At 38.1% G+C, this 24,089-nt stretch overlaps 3 protein-coding genes across 5 annotated transcripts; 1 reads left to right on the top strand and 2 right to left on the bottom strand.

The window, feature by feature from the left end:
- Positions 1 to 2,897: 2,897 nt before the first annotated feature.
- LOC145897645 (uncharacterized) lies at positions 2,898 to 12,332 on the top strand. Of its 3 annotated transcripts, XM_082986030.1 has the most exons (17): positions 2,898 to 2,964; positions 3,464 to 3,571; positions 3,702 to 3,874; positions 4,185 to 4,324; positions 4,540 to 4,671; positions 4,730 to 4,782; positions 4,852 to 4,918; positions 5,097 to 5,261; positions 5,808 to 6,028; positions 6,495 to 6,602; positions 7,207 to 7,286; positions 7,618 to 7,690; positions 7,909 to 8,118; positions 8,253 to 8,370; positions 8,493 to 8,598; positions 9,061 to 9,112; positions 11,674 to 12,332. In XM_082986030.1, the coding sequence occupies exons 2-17, from the start codon at positions 3,474 to 3,476 to the stop codon at positions 11,717 to 11,719; spliced, it is 1,842 nt and encodes a 613-aa protein (XP_082842156.1). In that variant the 5' UTR covers positions 2,898 to 2,964; positions 3,464 to 3,473; the 3' UTR covers positions 11,720 to 12,332. The 3 variants fall into 3 exon arrangements, with proteins under 3 accessions (XP_082842156.1, XP_082842157.1, XP_082842155.1); XM_082986031.1 differs by lacking the exons at positions 2,898 to 2,964; positions 11,674 to 12,332 and adding an exon at positions 11,470 to 11,495 and having other exon boundaries at positions 3,092 to 3,571; XM_082986029.1 differs by lacking the exon at positions 2,898 to 2,964 and having other exon boundaries at positions 3,095 to 3,571.
- Positions 12,333 to 13,071: 739 nt separating this feature from the next.
- Positions 13,072 to 16,522, bottom strand: LOC145897653 (uncharacterized). The gene is made up of 9 exons (XM_082986041.1): positions 16,383 to 16,522; positions 16,126 to 16,269; positions 15,776 to 15,952; positions 15,105 to 15,213; positions 14,903 to 15,014; positions 14,441 to 14,718; positions 14,045 to 14,244; positions 13,672 to 13,950; positions 13,072 to 13,557 (listed from the first exon to the last, which is right to left on the bottom strand). Exons 1-9 carry the CDS (start codon positions 16,441 to 16,443, stop codon positions 13,457 to 13,459), a joined length of 1,461 nt encoding a protein of 486 aa, XP_082842167.1. The 5' UTR covers positions 16,444 to 16,522; the 3' UTR covers positions 13,072 to 13,456.
- A 2,789-nt stretch (positions 16,523 to 19,311) lies between these two features.
- Positions 19,312 to 23,137, bottom strand: LOC145897651 (uncharacterized). The gene is made up of 9 exons (XM_082986040.1): positions 22,994 to 23,137; positions 22,714 to 22,857; positions 22,364 to 22,540; positions 21,720 to 21,828; positions 21,518 to 21,629; positions 21,056 to 21,333; positions 20,660 to 20,859; positions 20,287 to 20,565; positions 19,312 to 19,803 (listed from the first exon to the last, which is right to left on the bottom strand). The coding sequence occupies exons 1-9, from the start codon at positions 23,052 to 23,054 to the stop codon at positions 19,703 to 19,705; spliced, it is 1,461 nt and encodes a 486-aa protein (XP_082842166.1). The 5' UTR covers positions 23,055 to 23,137; the 3' UTR covers positions 19,312 to 19,702.
- Positions 23,138 to 24,089: the final 952 nt, after the last annotated feature.

Consider the following 24,089-nt stretch of genomic DNA (forward strand, 5'->3'; position numbering starts at 1 on the left):
GCGATCGTGGGTTGACGCGTCAACGTCATCAGCAGAGCGTGACGCCAGTCATGAATATTTATACGCCTGTTTACAATAGGAACTTAGCAAAAACTCTATAATCTTGCCTTTGCGTGGTGTGAATTTGGGGGCTTGAATAGAGAAGGATAAGGTACAAAGAGAGGCTTGTAGTGGCGAACAACCATATTCCAAAAGCTGTCCACTATTATAAAAAGTAGTCATTATTAGCAATTTAAACCACATTGGAAATATATGGCAAGTTAAACTTTAGTATTTAGAAAAGGTAAAAAGAAGTCAAATTTACCTTCGCGAATGCAACCGAAAGTTTTCTGAATGGAAACCGGTGTGAGACAAATCGAAGAATACAAAAAACACTCACGTGTATTGACGTCACACCCATGGGGACATAAGCTATAAACTCGGCCCACTGAGTAAAAAAAAAAAATTGTGTTCATGCATGTACTCGTCCACCTTATGTTACAACCTTCCTTTACACATACAGCACATTGCTTGGGAAATGCGGTAAGTTATCTTTGTTTTGTTATATTAAACAGGAATCACACTCATGAATAACCTGAAAAACATCGTTTCCTGGATTGCTTGGATACATGTACAGACCGATTGCCATGGCAACACTGATGAGCCCGGAAACGATGTCTGACACACAAAGACTCATCAGCAGAATGAAAAACGGTTCCCTGTGTTGTATAAAATGCAGCCTTTAAGAGCTTTTAAATGTTTTAGTAGGCTATACGTGTTTCATTGTCATTTTAATTCAATACAGACATGTCGCACCTCTAGAAAAGTTTAATGCAAAAATTCAATAAACTTTTAACCGTACTAACTTTAAAGTTTTTGATCTTGCTATAGCGAATACAGTGACTCCATTCGCAAAAGTTCCAAAAACCGCCAGAACAAACAGAACAGTAGAGACGGCAAAATAAAAACTATCGCTTTCCATCAATAAAGTTTTCTAATAAGGGTAGTTGTTCTGCAAGTTTATAATAACATACAAATCATGCAGTCATTACACAAATGTAGCTTAATTTTACTGCAAAAAAAGTTGTTGATTAGTGATATCATACAAAATTTAGGAAGGCAGATTTTAAATGTTTATTTTTTCGCGATTGATTCCTGTGCTAACATTTCGTTAAGCTGACTTATTCCGTAGAAAAATGCTAAATACATATCCAGGAATTTTGCTGAAGAAGTTGTGGCAAACCAAGTTGTCAGCTCGTTAACATTACGCAGCTTCTTTGCTGTGATTTAAACCACGATAGGCAACTGACAGTGTTTATGAACTATACCCACTCTCTAAACTTAGCCCATTAATCATATTATAACACCCGGATATTACGCACATGAGGCTTTTTGCAACATTTCGCAGAAACCGAGCAACTACAATTTGTAGTCCTTGCAATTTCGTAAGAGCTGAACTGTGATCGACTTTTCCTCAAAAACAAAGTCAAGATGGCCCTCTTTATTGTTGACTATTACCTTTCAACAAGAGTCCCATTTTACACACGATTAACGGCTTGCAAGCAAGTTTCCGCTGGCTAGGAGTGAAGAATAAAACAGACCAAAGCAAGCGAGTTTCGGGATTCAAATTCCTTGCGTGTGCGGAATGTGCTATATATGGTTATCATAGCAGAAAACTTCCATGTAGTGTAGTTTACACAAGACTCCCATTCACCTGAATTTTATCTGGTGTTTAAATGTAAAACTCGCCTATATCCTTTCAAAGTCCAAAGACATGCCGCTAACCCTATCTAACTTGATTTAAGCGTCAAATTTTTGGACCAGCATATTCATGTAGAGAAGCATGTTCCGCGCACCCGCCTTCCAAATACCGGTATAGCTTTGGCTGAAATGCTGAACGATTTTTTTTAAAGCTACAGTTATTTAGTTTTAGAATTATTTCCAAACTATATTTTCATGAGTCGAAAAGATTTGAATTGTCGCCAATTGCACAATTAAGAGATAAGATTGTGGAAAATTGGACATGTTTAAATGTTTGTTGTTATTATTATGTGGGTTCCGTTAATTTATGCACAACCCCAGGCGGCGTGTTTGAAGTTGATCTGGTTTATTTGTTTGATTAATTTATTTGTTAGAAAATGTATGATTTTGTTAAATTAAACAAACATTTTCTTGTACTGTTATCCCTTTACTATTGTTGTACGCTGTACGTTTTTGTTGAATTGCACGATAGCTCCGGCATATGTCAATAAATTTGACTTTGGAATATGCACCAGAGGGCAGTGGGATGTTAGTTGACAAAACAAAAATCGCTAGTTAACAAAACTTTAAACGCGAGTTACTCGGCAGCCCTACGAGATATCAGCATGATTTTTTTACACGTAAAACTTCATAGACTGACCTTTCTAACGATATCAAAATTATGCATTTCTGTATACTGTGCTTGCCAGATGGGAAACTTTGTTTTTTTGTGCGAGACTTTCGTTTTCGCCGATCGTTAATTGGACGTATTTTCGAATGTCAATGCATTAACTTCTTAATATTTATCGACATTTCGTCCAATCTGGTGTGCTTGTGCCGTGTGCCAGTTTGGGGCAAATTACAATTTTGTGCAATTTTATTGGCAAAACACGTAAAAACTATTGGCTAATGCATTGACATTAAAAAAATATCAATTTGTCTCGTCTGGGGTAGCCTACTAGTGTTAAGTCATTGTGATGTTTTAACCTTCATGTCCTTATGTTTTAAAAACACTTTTTGTCATGCATTCTGCTTTCATGAAAAATCATGCTTTGAGCTCATTAGCCAGATTCCAAAAAATGTCACATTTTAAAATTTGATTCGCATTCCGCTCTGAAAAAAATTAACGAATGCATTATTTTATTAGGACTTCTGGACATTTAAATATATGAATCTTAGCAAAGAACTGTAAGTGATCACATGGTGATCACTGTGCTTCCATTATGGAACCAAAGATGCCCATAGGTTAAAATATATATTTTTACATTGAATAAAAACCAGTCTGATTCTGCTTTTGTAGCACGTGCTGTATGTACTTTATAATATGAAAAATGTTGCGTCATATTCAAAATTTGTGAAAAAATCCTATGTATGAATTATGAACTTTTCAATCGTTTTCAAATCAATTTTTTTGGTGATATCACCAACTTTTTTATTGTTGTAATTTTATTTATTAAACAGCCAAGCTCCTCTTTAATGAAAAAGTCTTCAACCATGACAAACTGACCAGGATTTTTCTGTATGTGATGCTGTTGAGTTGTGTGGTGTGTCATTGTTTTGGGTGTAAACATAGAACAAGAGTTTCCAATTAACAGTCACACGCTTGACAAACGTTAAGTGAATTAGTTTGTTTGTTTTGACTTTTCACTCAGCATCTTTCAAAATCCTTGATTTATTCACACACTACATGATTCAACCGAAATCCTTAGCACTAGTATTAAGAGATTACGTTCATAAGTTGCAGGGTCATTAGGATGAGGCATCAAGTTTTAGGCTCAAAGGCATCGACCATAACCAGTTTGTTTTGTGATGATTATTGTAATGCTGGCAGTGAAACACTGGCCAGTGACAGGTATGTATGCACTTAATTCTATACATCTATCTATATATTTAATATTTTCCACAGCTGTTTCAGAATTAAAATTTCTGCATAAAAATAAGTCTTGTTTTTTCAATGTTAATAAAACTAAACATTTGTTCAGAACACCAAAACAAGCTGGTGTAATGATCACTTTTCAAGACAAATCCTTTAAATCTGCTTCCAAAGCTCTTGAAAAATATATTGAAGAATATGATCGACAGCAAACAATTGAATTGGCAAAAGTAATTGCTGCGACTTGCCAAACTCCAGTCAAACAGAACAAGATTGGTACAGGTATGCATTTTTGTAATATGTATTTAAAATGTCCACATTGTGATGTTTTTTGGCCATCACATTGTTCATATGCTCTTGTACAAGAGCAGTTCCAGGGTCTGAGTCCTTGGGTCCATGCTCATGTTTACTATTGTTTTAAATATGTAGCATTGTTTTTAAAGTTCCTTGTGATTCATGGAAAAGACATATTTTTTACCAGTGGTAAAATTAGTTTTTCAGTGAAGGAAAACGCCTATGTATGCAAACCTCTATATTCATTTATGTATAAATGTTGGGTTCTGTGCAGTTTTGTGATTGACAGCGTTTTCAGATCCTTCAACACTTGAAAAAGAAATTAAACTTGCTCAAAAGTTGCTTCCATCAAGTTATGTTGGCAGTGTGAAGTCGAGCAGTCTCGCAACAGATGAACTGCTTGCTGCTTCCTCATGTATGCAACCACAACAATTAGAGGTAAGCATAATTCAAATTGCTCCACTTTCATACTCTTTTTTTGCCACCTGAATAACCTTAAATCTTTGATTCAGTTCTGCTTAAACCTTAGGTACCAGTTATATTCATGTGACAACAGAAATAGCAGCATATATTTTGATATATATTTTATACTCGAGTATTTATGAGGAATTTTACTGAAACAGTTTACAACCAGTAAATGATTTGTTTTTTAGGATTGTCGTTTGTCAGCATCTAAATATGGGAACACACTGTCAACCATTCGTAACAGAGAAGCATCAGGTTCATCCGGATTAAAACTGTATCGCTATGCAAGCACTACAAGGCCCCAATCTTCCTCAACTATAGTAGGAAAATAATTCACATTGAATTTATGTTTTTTTTTATGAATTGTAACATTTTTAGTCCAGTGGGAGTGTGTCAAGCAAAAGTGATTCCTCAATTTCCTCTTACTCGAGGTTTGTTAAAAGATTTAAATAGTGTTTCATCATTGATTTGTTGGTTCAAGGGTAATTCTTTCTTTGCAGAAGACATCATTCAAGTCGTGTACAAAAAGCTCTTCATTTCCCTGAAGATGACACTGCAGATGATCAGGTATTTAAGATTATTTTGTACAAACTTATCGAAACATTTTTTTGGTGGAAATTGTTGGCACCAATCAACACATGATGTAGTTAAGTTTAATAACCAGTTTAACCTTTTTTTAGTTGATTATAGTCAATTATGTTTTGCTTGGTGATTAAAATATGGTCAGCTTTTGTTTGGTTTGCAGTTTACTTTCGGTGATGAAAGAAGTAAGTATGGTAGTTCATCAGGCAGTGTTGATGAAATTCATCCAATCCATTCAGCTTCCTTTCAATCCCATAGTCGCATGTCTCAGTTTGATGACCAAATGGAAGATATTGAAAAAACTTGGAGACTGGTTGATGATCTTAAGGTGTGTTAGGTTGTATCCATATTAATAACATTTGTGTTGTTTTTGATATGTAGGTATGTTCAGTAAAAATGAATTACATTCATCTTGAATATTTCATGCAAATTTCAAAATATGTATGTTTTACCCATTGCAGAATAATATTATATTGCGAGAAGTGAGCAGTACATATAAATGGGTTCAATAAACCCTAATGATGCATGCTAATGAAATTTTTTAAAAAATTGCTGACATCAAGTGTGGAAATCATTTACAAAACTGTACCACAAGGTGGCATCACTGAGGTTCAACTTTGGCCCATTTCTTTAACTGACTAAAGGACATCAATGATAATACTAAACTGATCAGTAACACTTAGATTCAAAATCAGATTTATTTTAAGTTTATTTGTTAGTGCTGCGTTTTTTTCAATCAAAAAAGCAATGATTTTCCGATTGTTTCCCCCATACAAAGCAAATTGCATTACCTTTAGGATATATATTTATGCACTTAAAGTATTTGTACCAAATAGTTTAAACCAATTGCTCTAATGAATTTTCTTGTGTTTAGGCTGATCTTGCTTCAACTGAAAAATCCACTCTGCAGCACCACCACCCGGACCGCAAATCATTGGTTGACCTGATTGCCAGGTTAACAGCAACTGTCAGGAGGAAGGAGTTCGCCCTTAGGCAGGCAATGGATGCCTCTCTTGCATTGGGACAGAAAAGGGAAAGCACCTGCAGGTCGAGCTCAAATTTTGCTTCGACGATGGACTCGGAAGATTCAGACAGGTTAGATTTTAAAAAAGTGTTGACATTTATGTGTTATGTCTTATTCCAATTAAATAGCAACTTCTCCCGTTGTTGTGCGCTCAGTACTGTCACCATGTGGATGGCATGTTTATTATATACAGACGCTAGGGGTCGTACGGGATCTAGTCATTATAATAAATAGATAAGTTTTTCAATGGATTGAAAAGTGATTCGGAGCAGGTTTTCATAAAGGAAAACCAAGATGTATATATTGTAACCTAGTATGTTATAATAAAGTCTCAATTTTACCCTCTCTGTACAGAATCCTAAAGTAGTTTCTAAATATCGTTGGTTGTGGGCCACATGATAGTTCTACAGCCTAAAGTAGTGGCGTTCACCCCGAGTACAAGTAAAATTCCACACAGCAAACCGCTGCTGAATAGAAGCTTATTTTGTGTCACGCGCCATCTTTTTTTCTGGTGACGCGAATCTTGTCGAATTTTAGCTCACGTGACGAGATATTCGATCACTCCGCGGTCACGCACCGATCACGTGCTTCCTCTCACGTGAGTTCATCAACCGTGACGACAGAAGGCGTTGCCGAACCGAAGAGGTGCTCGAAGAACTTTTATTTTTTTGTTCCCTGAACCTTGTTTGTGCGCAAAAGCTTTTAACGCGGTCATGCTAGGATTCTAAAGCTTAAGTGACTTTGAAAATAGCTGGTAGTTTTCCCGAGAAATATTGCGCAACTTCGTGTTTCGTAATAAGTCCTTGTATCGGACGTAAATCCTGATAATAATAGTCTTGATGGTTTGTATATGCACTTTCCGCTCCATTTGTGCGAATCAAGATGATTTGGATTTATTGAATTTCATCAAAATACTTTGATATTCTTTTGAATTGAGCGAAATCTTAGTAAAAGACTTTCCACTATAAATTTTTTGTTGTTGCTATTTTTGTCGGTTAATAATATTGTGTGGTCATGATTGCTGTAAAGGCATTGCTTGCATCACCGACCAAAACTCAAAAAGTTTTTGTTTCAATTGTGAATATTGGGTTGTTTTTCGTTTCTTTTGTAAGTGTTTCAATTTGTCGAAAACCATCTTTATAGCTTTCTCATTGAAAGGAGCCAATCGTACTAAACTGTGTGTTTGCCACCAATCCAAGCGAAAATAAAACTTCAACCTAAATTTTACCACAAATCCCGTTCTATTCAGAGCCCAACAAACCACGTACGACCCTCAACATAAAACATCGGTCATCCCGCACCTGACTGAACATGTTCAACCTCGTCAAGGTTGGTTTAAGGCCCCACGAACACTGGGGATTATCTTTTGTGTTTCGCCGCATTGTTGGAATGTTGTTGTTGGAAACACACCAAGCCTGTTATTTTGGGGGAAATAATATTTCCACAACCTTGACAATATTATGGGCCCTCGTTCCAAACACAACTTTAGCAACTTGTTTGAAACAGTTGAATAAAACGATTGAAAAGAAAAGCAAATAAGTTCATTATTGCTAGTTTTTCTGGTTATGAAAATAGTTCTCTGCTTGTTAATATTTCCCATATTTCGGCAACATATATTTGTTATTTTGTCTCTGATCAAAAACCAACTTATTGTTGATAGATCACAACTACACAGTGTTAAGCCATGATGACATTTCGGAAGCGATGCGCTTGATTGATAAAAGAACTGTAAGGTTAGTATAGTTATTATGTCATTCTGACAATCTGATTAATTGCACCAGGCGATTTCGGTTGACATGGGGAACCATTTTTGTGCGTAAAATTCTGCATGTTGGTGAGAAAATATTGAATGTCAAAACCACGATTAAAGTTTTTAAGGCCATACAGCTTTTACCATTACCCTGGGCATCTCAAATTCACTAAACTTTCAAAATATGTGTTTTGTGTTAAGTCAAGGCATTGGGAAGGGTCCTGACGATTTTTGCGACACTTTTGAGACATCAAAAACACAGGATACGTTGACCCTGAATGCTGGTAGGACACCCTTTGGGCGAGGTGGAATTGAATCGTTCGTTGCTGGCGACAAAAGTTTGTACGGAAGCTCAACTGACACAGATAAAATATTGGAAGGAGATCGAACTTGGGAATTACATCCATCAAGGTAATTGAAACACGTTTAAAATATCATACCGAGTTGTTGTTGTGAGTGAAGCTGGTTAAAGGCTGTTTTTCTCTTTAAATTGTTTCTCCTTACTTAATCAAAACTCGTTGGTTTGTTTCATGTTTCTGATACAGAAAGCGCTCAAGCAGTTTTGACGGTGATGACGAAACGTCAAAAATCACGTTGTCCTTGCACATGGAGGGGAAACCTACGGCAGTGAAAGATTTTATGGGGAACTGTCTCGCTCCATCGGTAAGTCTATACACGCCGCCAACTACCCGAGATGTACAATTCTTGTGGTTCTTTGCCAATTCATTGCACTCATCGCTTAGGCGATCTGAATAAAGTTCATTGTTTTGTTATTGTGACGAAAGAATGGCGATTTTGCGAGTTTGAGCGGAGGAAAACAACCTGGCTCTGTTGAAGCGTTGAAGAACATGATATTTACTCTACAGGGTCTCACTTCGTCACAAACACAAGGTAACAAAGGTGTTTTTTGCCGAGTTGCGCGCTATGAATTTACACCAAATATTGTTTGGTGGTAAAAATTTAAATCATGTACAGGCGAAATAACTTCACACGAAAAAAGGGAACATATTCAGTGACATAAGTGAATAAATTTTCCAAAGCTATTTGGGACACGAATTCTCAACGGAACGGCATTCAGACATGTTTTCACCACTGGTCGCCTAGGTTCATAGAATTTGGTTTAAAACAAGTGTTTCGAATTTCGTAAGTTTTGCTAATTTTTGTCGCAATTACCAGAGCCTTTGAATTGTTAATGTGCCTGGCAACATCAATAGCGGATTGTTTTTCGTTTTCGCATTCAAAAATCCAACCGTCTGAACATTTGGTGAAAAGGGGCTCGTGACAAACTTTTCACCGCGAAATCCCCGAAAGTCCCTTGTATTTTTCCGTGCTGACGTATTTTGTTTTCGACAGAACGTGGGGAAAGGAATGTGGAGGATTTGAAGGGAGAAGACTCCCTACAAAGGTTAGGCGACTAGTTTTAACTTACAACGGAATTGATGCGTTACGACTGAAGGTCCACTGAAACTTGATAAGCCCTCGGTTCACGACGGACAAACGCGCTTCGTCAGCGGCAATTCAATCCATAGATTCTGCGTACGTGCGTTTCGTACAGTTTTGTAACGTGTTGGAAAATTTCAACCCTTACAGCTGCTTCGGTTGAACAATTTCACTACTTCGCGAATTTTGTTGCGAACACCTAAGGGTTTGGGTCGGTTATAATATCATCAACCTTTGCGTGAATCAGTAGAATCTGATGAAAAACATTATGCTTTCCCAGAGAAGTTATATGTACGGTTGAATACTTTACCATGATATGTTAAGTATGTTTGTATAGTTAATTGTATATGAAGCACTACCATACCGTTGTTATTCTTTGGGTTTATCCGTAGTTTACAAAGAGACCCAACACAAAGCAAGGCATGTTTATAACTGTAAGCCAGCTGTAATATTAGTTGCTGGTCAATAAATTACTTGACATTAGTTGTATCAATGCGAATATTTTCTCCATAAACGTTTTTGTTGCTTTGGAGTTGTTCTTATTTTTTGGTGCAAGATTGATGGTAGCTCATGATATCACTCATGAGGAAGGTGCGTCTTATTTTTTCAAACGTGCGCCGATAATATTTTGTCAAGTTTTGTCTGTTTTTTCATCACGTTCGTATCCTCCCATCGATTGTTACGTGACTACCTTGTGTGCTTCGAACAGACGGGAACGGGAATCAAATTTTCTCCTGTGTGCGTTGGGTCTTTTGTGCGCCCGGATTGAAAGAAACCGTGTTGTATGTAACTCCGTTTTGTTGCTTATCAAAACAAGTGGGTTGTGTTGATTCATTGATTTGTGAGCCAACGTCCGATTTGTGGTCAACCTATATTGTTTAATGGCACAAAGTCCTTGTTACACGTTCCGACATTGCTTTTAGATTTACGTTGTTGGATTTCGGGTAAAAATCTTTGGGGTGTAACTGGTAACATTTTTTTGCGCCAAGAAGTTTGAAAAATGTCGTTTTTGATTTATAAAATTGAAACCTGCAACTTTTGTGTCTGCGTTTGAAACCTGCAACTTTTGTGTCTGCGTTTGATTGTGATGACCATGGCTGATGATCTAGTTTGGCGTCCTTCACAAGATGGATTTAGTTTCCTAATGTTTGTTTTTTACTGTTTGAAACGATATAATCCCCCTTCAAACTTATTCCTGGGTTTATTTTTCATACACAATTTCCGGTTTCAATGCTTCACAAATTATGGTGGACGGGGAAATGTCGTTACTTGGACAATGCTTCAACCTTTACGTCACAATGCGCACGTAAATAGGTCTCGTAAATAGGTGATCTGTAAAGTTTGAAAAAATAATGCGGTTTGGTTGAAATAGAACTCGGAGAGATGGATGGCTCGTTAGGTTCCGGTTGACTTCATTCGAGAGCCGAGGTCACGCGTGACTTGCTTTGAGTGAGGCAGCATGTGGAGTCCTCGGCATTTTACGGTTAAGTGAAGCTCCATTACCTCACGACTTTTGTTGTAAGATATAATTTGGCGTCGTGTGGTGAAAATTGATTTCGGAAGTTATTCGCGTTCGTTGCCGGCATTATGATCGCGCCTGCAAGGGAAGTAACTTGTTAACTAGGGATTCACTGCCACCACACACAACATATTTACCAGAAACAAGCTAGACTTTTCCTCTAGATCCATGCTGGGTGGTTTTCTTGGCTATTCCCCAAACTACGATATCATGGTTGTTGGGTTTAATTGTAAATTTTTTGCTAGTTGACGATTTTTAAGGTAATTGTGACGTAATACACGAAATTATTGTGATGTAAACCCAAAACGACTCTCGTTAATTATTCGCAAGTGGGAATAAGAGTTTTTATTGGAAGTAAAAATCACGCAACTTGAAATCTTCGTTGAACACCACGCGGTCCCACGGCTGGGCAAACCTTTTGAAAACGGTAAAAAACTGCTGAGTGCTTCAATTCAACCCTCACCTGTTGTGGTGCGTTTATCCGGTTGCCATGCCGACGTACGTCACAATGCGTCCCGTGATCTTGACGGCACGCGATGCTGTTGTGCGTAACGTGATGGGTGCTGACGTGGCCTCGAGATGCCGCGTGCGTTTGGTGAAAAGTGTTCGGGAATTGAGAAACAAATTTTGGTTGCGCGTTTCTTTGCGATCACGTGTTGGTCTAGGCCGCCTGGAAGCTGTTGCTGCAATCACTCGAATTCCGGTTTAATTTGCAAAATTCAATTCAGTAGTGTTCCAATAATTACGATCACTGCATGTCTTATGTGTATACGTCCCACAATAACGACTTTCGACCGATTTAGAAAGTTTGTTGACCGATGAAGCTCGATTGCATACAATGATTTAAACAGGTTCGGATTTTTTTGCATTGAAGCTTGGTATTATTTCTAAACGGAATTTTTACCCCGAACAATTGAGAGGAATTGGCGCATTTCTCCTATTTTCGTTAAACCTCTGAAAGCCGCTGAATGATATAATGTTCATTTCTGTACCATTGTGTGTCACAGGGCTCTACATCACCTCGACAACCTGAAAAGCATCACACAGAAATAACGCGAACCTTATTCCAGTGCCGAACTTTGCTTTTTGCGTTGTCATGGTTCCGGGGTGAAATATGGTGGGTTATTGTGCAGATTAACCCAAGGGTGGCCGAATGAAAGACGGACCTAACCCCGGAATGCTGTTATTACCCGCCCACGTGAAGTGGTGAGATCTTCTCTTATCTCCGACGACTTTTCTTGCGCATTTTACTTGAAGTCAAGCGTATCCTTCTGCTACGGGTGACTTCCCGTTCTTTTCCTGTACGACTTTTTGCCTAGTGTCAAATTTTATGCCTCAATACTTGTGTGAGAGTTTGCCGACTGGCTTTACCCTTTCCCCCATATATATTTTCCCCACAGGTTTACATACCTGGGTACCTTCACCATTTTTATTATGTTAAATTATAGTTTTACAACAAGAACGTTCGTTTAAATTAAGTTCATTACAATCTCAAGTCATGTGACAATGCTAAACTTTAGTGTTGTATAAACATATTTTGATATCATTGTGCACAGTTGTCTATTAATTAGGTTTTTGTATATTATTCTCACCAGTTTTCACTAACAGTGTAGTTTTACTAACAACCTTAGTATGTTATTGAGCAGAATTCTTGCTTGTAGTGTGTTGGGAATAAAATGTTTCTATTTTTGTTATTTTTTTTCATATTCCAAAATAAATCACCAAAATGCCGATAAGAATTCAGTGTCAGGACGTAGATGTACAAGTTTCAGTAGTTATCCCATAATGATACAAACCCATCCTCGCAGAAGTAATACAATGCTTACGCATAGCAAGGCAGGATCGCCCCACTGCGCAGGCCCTTTTATATTTGGCGATCACAGCTCTAATATTCTGATCACAAGGTTCGCAGCCAAGCTGGATCAGCCACTATTCCCAACAAGTCTGAGCGAGATCTACAAACCCATCCTTTCTGTAATTCGTGAAAGTGAAATGGGATGAACTCGAATTGTGAAAGAACGCGACTTCCCAACCACACATATAGAAGTGTTTCGCCTCTTCAAATAAAACTCGCATTCTTTCGCTTTTTTGTAAGGGTCTGGGGTTACACGAACACAATGAGTTCTCGAACCGCCAGACGACACATTACGCCTGGACATAAAAAGCATTGTGTTGTTCACACCACTGGATGTCTTAAATCTGTACACGAATGCTCTCTTGCATTGTTCTCGTGTTTAAACGATGTGGAGGATTTAAACCTGATAAATTTGTAGCAAATTATGTTGTCCTAGTGTTGATGGTGTTTTTGTGTTCTTATCTTGCACTGCTGCTGCCCTGACAATGCCAGCTTAAATCTTAACATTTCTCTTCAACACTGACATACCTATGTTATTCATTCCGTTCGGTTCATGGATACCTTTGTTTATTCTATATAGCGTACATTCGACAGTTAGACAAGACATAGACAAAACAAGACATCATCGTTGCCACGCTGTGAACAACTAAGTCAATGTTTCGCAACACAGAATAAAACACATGCAAGTAAGCACGGGCCAAGTTTGGGGTTATTTAATAATGTGAGAGGAAACAAACACATCGACTGGACACAAAACTACGTGGTTATGTTTGTACAACTCAGGGTGGGTACATTTAAAACACAAAACCAAGTGAAGAAAACGACACAGCTGCTGGATTTCAAAACCATTAACTTATTAGCAAATGGGGATTTTTGTGTTCTTAACAAAGTATCCTGATTCCTTATGAAGCGAGTTAATGATCTACTGGTGATTTTTAACATGTGTTGAACTTGCTGTTGACATACTGATAAACTGCAAGGAAACGACGATATGTTTCGCTATCGTCACGATATTGCCGACGAACTGCCGCTGGATCTGAAAAGGAGTGTGTCGTAATTAGATACACTGTGTTTATGCATTATCTTTTGAAATGCTTTGTAGCATAGATTGGTCTTTAGATTTCTTAAAAATTAGGGATCCGTCACGTACCTTTAAATTCGAGGTCGGTGCAAAAGCAGAATTGGCAATCCGCAAAGTCCTTGACGCATTTACGACTCATTCGGTTTACACATAAGTTCGTTGACTGTGGATTGCATCGTGAGGTATCAAAGGGAATAGATATATAATTTTGCTCTGCCCATTCGTAGTAAGATTTGACGAAGTTCGGAACTATGTGAAGGCGCCATTGTATGAAGTCGCAGAACCAAGCCTTTCTCTGGCCACAAGGTGATGACGAGTGGTAATATTGTTCACAATTGAAGTCGGTCACTGAACAGAAGTTAATGTGTTCATACAGTTTGGTGTACTTACATAAACTTAACTTGGATCATGTACATTAATATTACAATATGCCATATTTTACCTGGTGGAGTAACACCGCAATCCGGCAATTGAATGTTATTAAATATTTCCTGAAATATGCCGAGAGCCTTGTGAATTGTCGGCCCAAAAATGCTCAAGAAAGGCTCGGGAATAACGTGGTGGATGAGGCCTGGAATTTCATCCACGTTGCATCTCGTTGTCACCATTGTGTGAATGCGAGTAGCAAAAGCATTAAATGCCCTGAAAAGTAATGGTGTTTTACGTTGTATCTTAAGAATATAAATTTGTTTTGTTAGACAAGTGCAAACGTAGCCGAACTTGAATCCTGGTCATTTTTTTTATAATTACTCTGCTCAGTTCAATATACACAAATCTATGCAGCTTTTTAACTCCTCGAACTTTGCAAAATAATTGTAAAGTAACAACAAACACTTACACGCAAAGTTGTTGTTGTGTTTGGACAGAGTAGAACTGGTGTGCCCACTCAATTCCAGCTGATGCTATATCCCTGAAGAAGCTTGCGTCACATATCGGGTTTGGAACGTCACCGATAAGATACATTATGTCTTCCACGGAAGGCAGAGGAGGGGCTTGGCCGGGAATGGGGCAAACGTAGGTCCTGAGTATTTGATCGATACCAATATCCATGGTAACATTTAAAGCTGTCAGGATATCGTGTATGCTGCGGACATGGGGTGCGACGTACGTGATTATCTAACGACAAATAAAGATGTTTGAGGTGAAATCCAACAAATTAAAATTGACTTTCGGTTGTGATACTTTCATGGGAAAGAAGCAACTCCTGCTTAGTTCATATCCTAAAGCTTTCTCCCTTTTTGATATAATCTATTTGGTCTCATAAAGCAAATGGAAAAGCTTCAGAACACGTTTCCCTTACCCGATAATAATCTCTCAAACCGGGAATGATGTCCAGCACAGTGGGACATGGACTGTTAAGACATTTAACTGCTGTTCTTGCCACACAAGCAACCACGTCGTCAACATTTGACCTGAGGAAAATGTTTTTGAAGTTTAAAATTTATACTTTAGATAGTTTGTGTTGCCGCACAAAACTGTCCACGATTATTTAGTAAACTTACAAGCACATTTCTTGGTCGTGGTATGGATAGCCGAGAACAAGTGGTTCCATGCATGTTTGCATTTCATGGATGACTTCACGCATTGTGCAGTTGGGAAGGATATTGACGTCTTAAAATATAATTTTGCAGTTTAAGGTTGAGTTTCTTATGTGTTGTTTCGTATCTCCATGTTTAGATTTAAATTTTACTTAACATCAAACTATAACAGGAACATTCACGCTGCTGTTCTCTTTTTATTAGTGATGCACCGAAACAGCAATTTTTATATTCCGCCGAAACAGAATATTCGGCAAAAGTTGCCGAAAAAATCCGGCGAATAAACCGAAGCTAATTTTGGTATCCATCTCTTTAAACGCAATGAATTTAAACGAAACATGTGCTGGATTGGACCTAATCCTATCATACAGCCTTTTGTTGGCACTTAAAGAATAGCTTCTACTGCTGTACAAACTGCCTAAAGTTGATTTTCATTATTTCGGTGACAATAAACAAATAAAACGAACACAATCATGCAGTTTGAACAATGATTCTAATCTATACTAAACTTTACGTATCATCGTTGTATGCAGTAAAAAAGTTTGGTAAGCCGAAACCGAATAATTACAAATTCCTTAGTTTCGGCCGAATAAATTCGGCAAACCGATCTTTCGGTGCATCCCTACTTTTTATACCATTTTCTGGTTCTTGTGGACAGTTATTTGGTCGAGCAAAGTCGTTGCATCCCGTTGTGTTGCAAGTTGTGTAATTGCAAGAGAGAAACATGTCGGCCGAGTAGCTCTGGGCTGCTTGGCACCAGTCCAGCGTGTTGATGAGGGATGCCTGTGCGCAGATTCCCACATCTGTTGTAACTGCAACAGAATGTTACATTTTTGGGTTGAATATAGCACTGCTGAGAATAATCTGGTACGAGTTAACTCTGTATCCATGGTTTGTTTGTGAACTTGTGTCAATGTATCAACACCAATGAAGCAGGTTGGAATTTGTTTTATTGTATTGAACAAAGACAAACGCCCAAACTTACTGTTGTATCCTTCATGGACAGTTACGATTTTATACTTAAGACAAACACTCTCGAATCCACAATCAGTTGAAGTGCGGTTGTTGTGTACAACCGATCCATCAGGTGCGAATGATGTTTGTCCGGTGAAACACCACAGACCTGGTCCTAAACGTGCAAATTACTTTATGGTTTGAAGACATATCCTTGACGATATATTTAATTCCATGTCGTTTCAGAGCATATTTAGTGTAAATTTTGCCTTTAAATGATTTGCTTACCTTGTTGTGCAGCTGCTCCAACTACCAATATAAATAGCCCAAGAAATGCAAATCGAGTCATTTTTATCGCAATCAAATGAAAAATTTTAGCCCTGAAACACAATCATAAATGTTTAAATCCTTTTCGACATAACCTGTGATTCCGGTAGTCTGAAGATGTGTTTCTGTTAACTCGTGCTTTTAAACTGACCGCGTGCTTTCTTCGGCGCCCTGGTCAATGATGTGGCCAACCTAACCAAGCCCCTTTTTTCTTCTCGCAGAATACTGTGCGATCGATTAGATTCCTGTATTTACAAGGCGTCTGTTTGCCTGACTGGGTAACCTAATCTCTAAAGAGAAAAAACAAACCACGTGTTTAGAGATGGAGTATCATGAATGACAGTCATTTCGAATTGATATGTTTCGATACCTCAAATCTTGTTGTGTTGTTGAGTTTCTGTTTTATCGCAGAGATTAATGAGAAAGACATTCCCTTTGTATTCAAGATAGTTTGCATGGACAAAGCCTAAAAAATTAGGCACAACAAGACTTTAACTTTTTCTGCATATTTGTAACTTCGGTTTAGATGTAGTTTCACTAGGTTACTTGGTGAAGCAATTTTTCCCATCAAAATACAAAATGAGCCTAAAATTTTCCTATTTTGTTAAAAATTTTCTTTATCACCTTTCTGATTTATTAAAAGGTACCGATCTGGTGTCAACTAGTGGGTGAATAAATGTGGGATTGTTTCGCACTAACTGTAACCCCACGTTTTGGCCATTATCGTCAGCACAGCATCATTATAACAATTTGTGGGGGCTTGTTGGTTTACACAAATCGTACATGAGAAACGATAAGATTGTTTTGAAGTTATGTTGGCTGTATGACGCGATGTAATCTTTGGTTCAGGGGTTTCAAAAACTGCATTATTTAGGGTCAGTTTTAATTAGGAAAAGAGGCCTGGAGCCAAGCTTTCTTTCCAAAGTTTTTAACAAGAAAATTTGTCCGCTTGGTTGCGTTTTAACGGAAAGAGAGTGATTTCGTGGCTGATTTGATGGCCAAAAATCTCAATCCAACTTTTGGCGAACACGTGTGACGCAATTTGAAAGCGCAACCGTTGACCGCAACTGAGACGCTTCTGCCTGAAGCTACTTTTCCAACCTACGAAGGCTACTAAGAAGGAATCGGACAATGTTGATAATATTATTGATACTTTCAAGTGTACCAAACGATAACTGGCGTGTGGTCAAAGAAGTATCAAAAGTTGCGAAGATTATTGCTACCCTTTCGAAATTATGACAAAAAACATCAACATTTTTATCTTCGCCCGAGATCTTTACGGAAAATCTGCTTTGTAGCGCAAGCGTTTAGGTATTTGCTTTGGTGCTAATCACCACATTATTGGGCATTGTGGGCATTTATGTGCGAGATGGCAAGATTTTAAATCCCAGTGCGGAAAAAATTCAGAAATTTCTTTCAGTCGAGTGGCAACCACATATGTTTGTGATAATATTTCAACTTTGTTTGTTTACCCGTGTGATTTCATACAATATTGATGCAAATATAATTTAATGAGTGTAACAAACGTATTTGCCGCTTGGACCTCCAACTCCAGAAGAGTAAACCTTTCTATCTTTGTATATGTGTTGTTGTCACGCACGAAGTGGTTTCTCGGTCCAAACGGTTTAGTGCTGAGTTCGAAGAATGTGATTTCAGTCTTGAATGAGTGAGTGTGGCAAACTGTTAACTCCCCAAGCTCATAATTGAAATCTTGCCTTTGTACGAAATGGAGCCGCACAGAAATTTCACATTTTCTTTACCTGAGCTGTTTTTATACTTTTATACCAACTACTTGTAAAATCACATCGTATGTTTTCTATGTTGTTGACTTTTATTGATAGTTGAAAATTTATCCTTCTCCAAAATCGAGCCCGTAATATCGAGACCTATCTATGTGGCAACGAAATCTTTAAAGGATTAAATACAACAGTCCAAAAATTCTACCGTAAAGCATTGCATTGGTCGTAATATTCTAATCAAACTCATGGAATGCTTTTTAAGATGAAAGCCAAAGCTAAGATGCTGTTAATCTTTTAATGTTAAGATAAACAGAATCTTAGCTTTGGCTTAATTTTTAAACTTATTAACTCCAGTTATTTTGCACTCATGAAATGTTGTTTCTGCAATTTATCTTCTTGTTGCAGAGTGTTCCCATGTTAGGCAAGCGAATTAAACCACGCTTAAAAGGGATTTGGTTGTAAACGTTCACCACGATGGCAGAGTATCGCAGCGCAGGAAAGCCATGTGTTTCTGCCATTTTTTTACTGCTTCATTGGAAATTTAGTTTAGCGCTGATTCTACTTTTTTTTTACAGGTGTGAAAATTATCAAATAAACATGTAGAAGAAAATATGAAACTTATGTTACGATTGCTTTGGACTACAGTCATTCGATTATCCCTTGTCCACAGCTGGAACGATAGTTATTGCAGTTGTCTCTGTCAAACTGTTTAGTACGGTTGCTTTTTTTGGGTCTTCCAAGTTCATGGTATCTTGAGTTTGTATGGGAAAAATCACGCTTGACTGAATCTGATGAAACGTCTGCCTTTACCTCAAGCAAAGTTCCACACGACTTGTGAGCATTGCGTGATATTCTACAGACCCACGAGAGGTGGGTGCAGTCGTTGCTGCTCGCCAGGGCCCACAGCAGTCGGAGGTAGGTTTCCCCAACTGTGTACCGAGGTACACGGGTGTGCAAAAAAATTTTTATTTAAAATTTTATATCGACTACCAATGCATTTCTTGCTTTGTTTCATGACACCAACCAACAACTTTCGGAAACAAAAGCAGCCCCGAACCAAAGTAATTCGTACACCTAACCACGATCAACTTCTTTTCTAACATTAAAGTTTGGATTTGAAACCCTTCGCTTCTGATATTCTGCAGTCAGTATTGGTTTTATAAACATTTATTTTTATTCTACATACCGTACATTCGACAGTTAGACAAGACATAGACAAAACAAGACATCATCGTTGCCACGCTGTGAACAACTAAGTCAATGTTTCGCAACACAGAATAAAACACATGCAAAGTAAGCACGGGCCAAGTTTGGGGTTATTTAATAATGTGAGAGGGAACAAACACATCGACTGGACACAAAACTACGTGGTTATATTTGTACAACTCAGGGTGGGTACATTTGAAACACAAAAGCATGCGGAAAAAACGACACAGCTGCTGGATTTTAAAACCATTAACTTATTAGCAAACGGGGATTTTTTTGTTCTTAACAAAGTATCCTGATTCCTTATGAAGCGAGTTAATGATTTACTGGTGATTTTTAACATGTGTTGAACTTGCTGTTGATATACTGATAAACTGCAAGGAAACGACGATAAGTTTCGGTATCGTGACGATATTGCCGACGAACTGCTGCTGGATCTGAAAAGGAATGTGTCGTAATTAGATACATTGTAGACAGGGTGTGTACTCGCACTGTTTCGGTCTGTAAGGTTTCATTACTACAGCTGTTGACAGTGGCACTGTGCTAGCTTTTCGACTAGCGGGCACACTTACCAAGCATATCCGTTTGGCCATAGTGCGCTCCACAGTGGTTCGTCTCTGTTGTTTGGTACTCAGTGTAGGGCACCCAACGGATCGACGTTGACCGAAAGGTACCACAAAGTGGAAATTAGTTTGCCCGCTAGTGTAAAAGCTATAGCACAGTGCCAATGTCAACAGCTGCACTGAAGAGACCTTACAGGTCGAAACAGTGCGTGTACACACCCTGTCTGCAGCTTCTCAATATTATGGCTTTTTTTGCACATATATTAGATACACTGTGTTTAAGTATTTTCATTTAAAATGTTTTGTAGCATAGATTGCTCTTTAGATTTCCTTAAAAATTAGGGATACGTCACGTACCTTTAAATTCGAAGTCGTTGCAAAAGCAGAAGGAGCAATCCGCTGAGTCCATAACGCATTTACGACTCATTCGGTTTACACATAAGTTCGTTGACTGTGGATTGCATGGTGGGGGAACAAAGGGAATAGATATATAATTTTGCTCTGCCCATTCGTAGTAAGATTTGACGAAGTTCGGAGCTATGTGAACGCGCCATTGTATGAAGTCGCAGAACCAAGCCTTTCTCTGACCACAAGGTGATGACGAGTGATAATATTGTTCACAATTGAAGTCGGTCACTGAACAGAAGTTAATGTGTTCATACAGTTTGGAGGACTTACATAAACTTAACTTGGATCATGTACATTAATATTACAATATGCCATATTTTACCTGGTGGAGTAACACCGCAGTCCGGCAATTGAATGTTATTAAATATTTCCTGAAATATGCCGAGAGCCTTGTGAATTGTCGGCCCAAAAATGCTCAAGAAAGGCTCGGGAATAACGTGGTGGATGAGGCCTGGAATTTCATCCACGTTGCATCTCGTTGTCACCATTGTGTGAATGCGAGTAGCAAAAGCATTAAATGCCCTGAAAAGTAATGGTGTTTTACGTTGTATCTTAAGAATATAAATTTGTTTTGTTAGACAAGTGCAAACGTAGCCGAACTTGAATCCTGGTCATTTTTTTCATAATTACTCTGCTCAGTTCAATATACACAAATCTATGCAGCTTTTTAACTCCTCGAACTTTGCAAAATAATTGTAAAGTAACAACAAACACTTACACGCAAAGTTGTTGTTGTGTTTGGACAGAGTAGAACTGGTGTGCCCACTCAATTCCAGCTGATGCTATATCTCTGAAGAAGCTTGCGTCACATATCGGGTTTGGAACGTCACCGATAAGATACATTATGTCTTCCACGGAAGGCAGAGGTGGGGCTTGGCCGGGAATGGGGCAAACGTAGGTCCTGAGTATTTGATCTATACCAATGTCCACGGTAACATTTAAAGCTGTCAGGATATCGTGTATGCTGCGGACATGGGGTGCGACGTACGTGATTATCTAACGACAAATAAAGATGTTTGAGGTGAAATCCAACAAATTAAAATTGACTTTCGGTTGTGATACTTTCATGGGAAAGAAGCAACTCCTGCTTAGTTCATATCCTAAAGCTTTCTCCCTTTTTGATATAATCTATTTGGTCTCATAAAGCAAATGGAAAAGCTTCAGAACACGTTTCCCTTACCCGATAATAATCTCTCAAACTGGGAATGATGTCCAGCACAGTGGGACATGAACTGTTAAGACATTTAACTGCTGTTTTTGCCACACAAGCAACCACGTCGTCAACATTTGACCTGAGGAAAATGTTTTTGAAGTTTAAAATTTATACTTTAGATAGTTTGTGTTGCCGCACAAAACTGTCCACGATTATTTAGTATACTTACAAGCACATTTCTTGGTCGTGGTATGGATAGCCGAGAACAAGTGGTTCCATGCATGTTTGCATTTCATGGATGACTTCACGCATTGTGCAGTTGGGAAGGATGTTGACGTCTTAAAATATGATTTTGCAGTTTAAGGTTGAGTTTCTTATGTGTTGTTTCGTATCTCCATGTTTAGATTTAAATTTTACTTAACATCAAACTATAACAGGAACATTCACGCTGCTGTTCTCTTTTTATTAGTGATGCACCGAAACAGCAATTTTTATATTCCGCCGAAACAGAATATTCGGCAAAAGTTGCCGAAAAAATCCGGCGAATAAACCGAAGCTAATTTTGGTATCCATCTCTTTAAACGCAATGAATTTAAACGAAACATGTGCTGGATTGGATCTAATCCTATCATAAACCCTTTTTTTGGCACTTAAACTACTTAAAGTTGATTTTCATTATTTCGGTGACAATAAACAAATAAAACGAACACAATCATGCAGTTTGAACAATGATTCTAATCTATGCTAAACTTTACGTATCATCGTTGCATGCAGTAAAAAAGTTTGGTAAGCCGAAACCGAATAATTACAAATTCCTTAGTTTCGGCCGAATAAATTCGGCAAACCGATCTTTCGGTGCATCCCTACTTTTACCATTTTCTGGTTCTTGTGGACAGTTATTTGGTCGAGCAAAGTCGTTGCATCCCGTTGTGTTGCAAGTTGTGTAATTGCAAGAGAGAAACATGTCGGCCGAGTAGCTCTGGGCTGCTTGGCACCAGTCCAGCGTGTTGATGAGGGATGCCTGTGCGCAGATTCCCACATCTGTTGTAACTGCAACAGAATGTTACATTTTTGGGTTGAATATAGCACTGCTGAGAATAATCTGGTACGAGTTAACTCTGTATCTATGGTTTGTTTGTGAACTTGTGTCAATGTATCAACACCAATGAAGCAGGTTGGAATTTGTTTTATTGTATTGAACAAAGACAAACGCCCAAACTTACTGTTGTATACTTCATGGACAGTTACGATTTCATACTTAAGACAAACACTCTCGAATCCACAATCAGTTGAAGTGCGGTTGTTGTGTACAACCGATCCATCAGGTGCGAATGATGTTTGTCCGGTGAAACACCACAGACCTGGTCCTAAACGTGCAAATTACTTTATCGTCAAAGGTTTGTTGTTTATCATTTGAAACGACTTGTATACCGTTCCAATAGTGAGCATGTCTTAATTATTTTAAGTAGACCTAGGTTGGTCAATGTTTAGTGATTAACTCACCATTTTGTGCAACTGCTCCAGCCACAAACATGCAAAGCCCAAGAATTGCAAGTCGATTCATTTTGATAACAGTCCAATGATAACTCAAAATTTCAATCCTGAAACACAAATATAAAAAACCAAGTCTAAGGCGAAATATTTGCTTGTAGCAGCCTCAAGGTGTTTGGTTGTCAACCATCGCTTTTAAACTTACCTTTTGCCTTTTTCTTCGCCGTGATGTTTATGAAGCGAACCCAACCCAACCCCATTTTTTCTTGCTGTTCCTCTTATCGCGAAAATGAGCCGATTCCTCTTAGGGAAGTCTGTTTTTGACCAGATAGCCCTATCTCTAAAGAGGAATACACATTGCTTCTCTTGTTGTAATGGAATGTCGTGGATATAGCCCGATTAAAGGTAGACGTATTCAAGATTATTCGCATGGAAACCACATATTTGCAACTGCGTTTCATGCGAGGTTACACCGGAAAACTTGATGGAGGTCTGTGGATCTCGCTGCACTACCGTTGCGATTTTTTTAAAGTGCGGTTTTCTTAAATTTGTTGCATTCCAAACCTTTCATACTAGACTTCTCAATGTTAGGAAAATGTTATTTCTAATTAAAATGTTATTCATTTGACAAACCGTTATAAAAAGTTACAAACGTAAACAAATCACAACTAACAAGGTTAGTAAAGCCCACATACAAAAGCTTATAGTGGGAACTTAACTATTTTTTTGTAGTAATATTGGCTATCCAAAACTGTGTAACACTGAATGTCAAAATGCGCCACACTGGTGCCACCATGCGGTACCTATTTTATTTTTTTTCCATGATAATCCCAACACGAAAAGCGGAAATTAATAGATACAATAAGATATTAAGTGTATATGCTGTTGATGTGTTTACAATATTTTGGAAATTTGTGCCTAACAACATTTACGTGAATATAAATTGGTGATGTATAGGTTGGCGTAGTATTAAAGTATCATACATTCTTCGCTGAGTTGGGAAACACGTTTAGAACTGCTTTGTGGATTTCGGTTTAGTTGTAGTTTTTGTAGTTTTACCCCAGTGTAGCTTTCACTTATTTTTGGCGCCCTATTTTAGATTCTGGAA

Source organism: Ascidia mentula, chromosome 4 (genome assembly GCF_947561715.1).
Source record: "Ascidia mentula chromosome 4, kaAscMent1.1, whole genome shotgun sequence".
Lineage (NCBI taxonomy): Eukaryota > Metazoa > Chordata > Ascidiacea > Phlebobranchia > Ascidiidae > Ascidia > Ascidia mentula.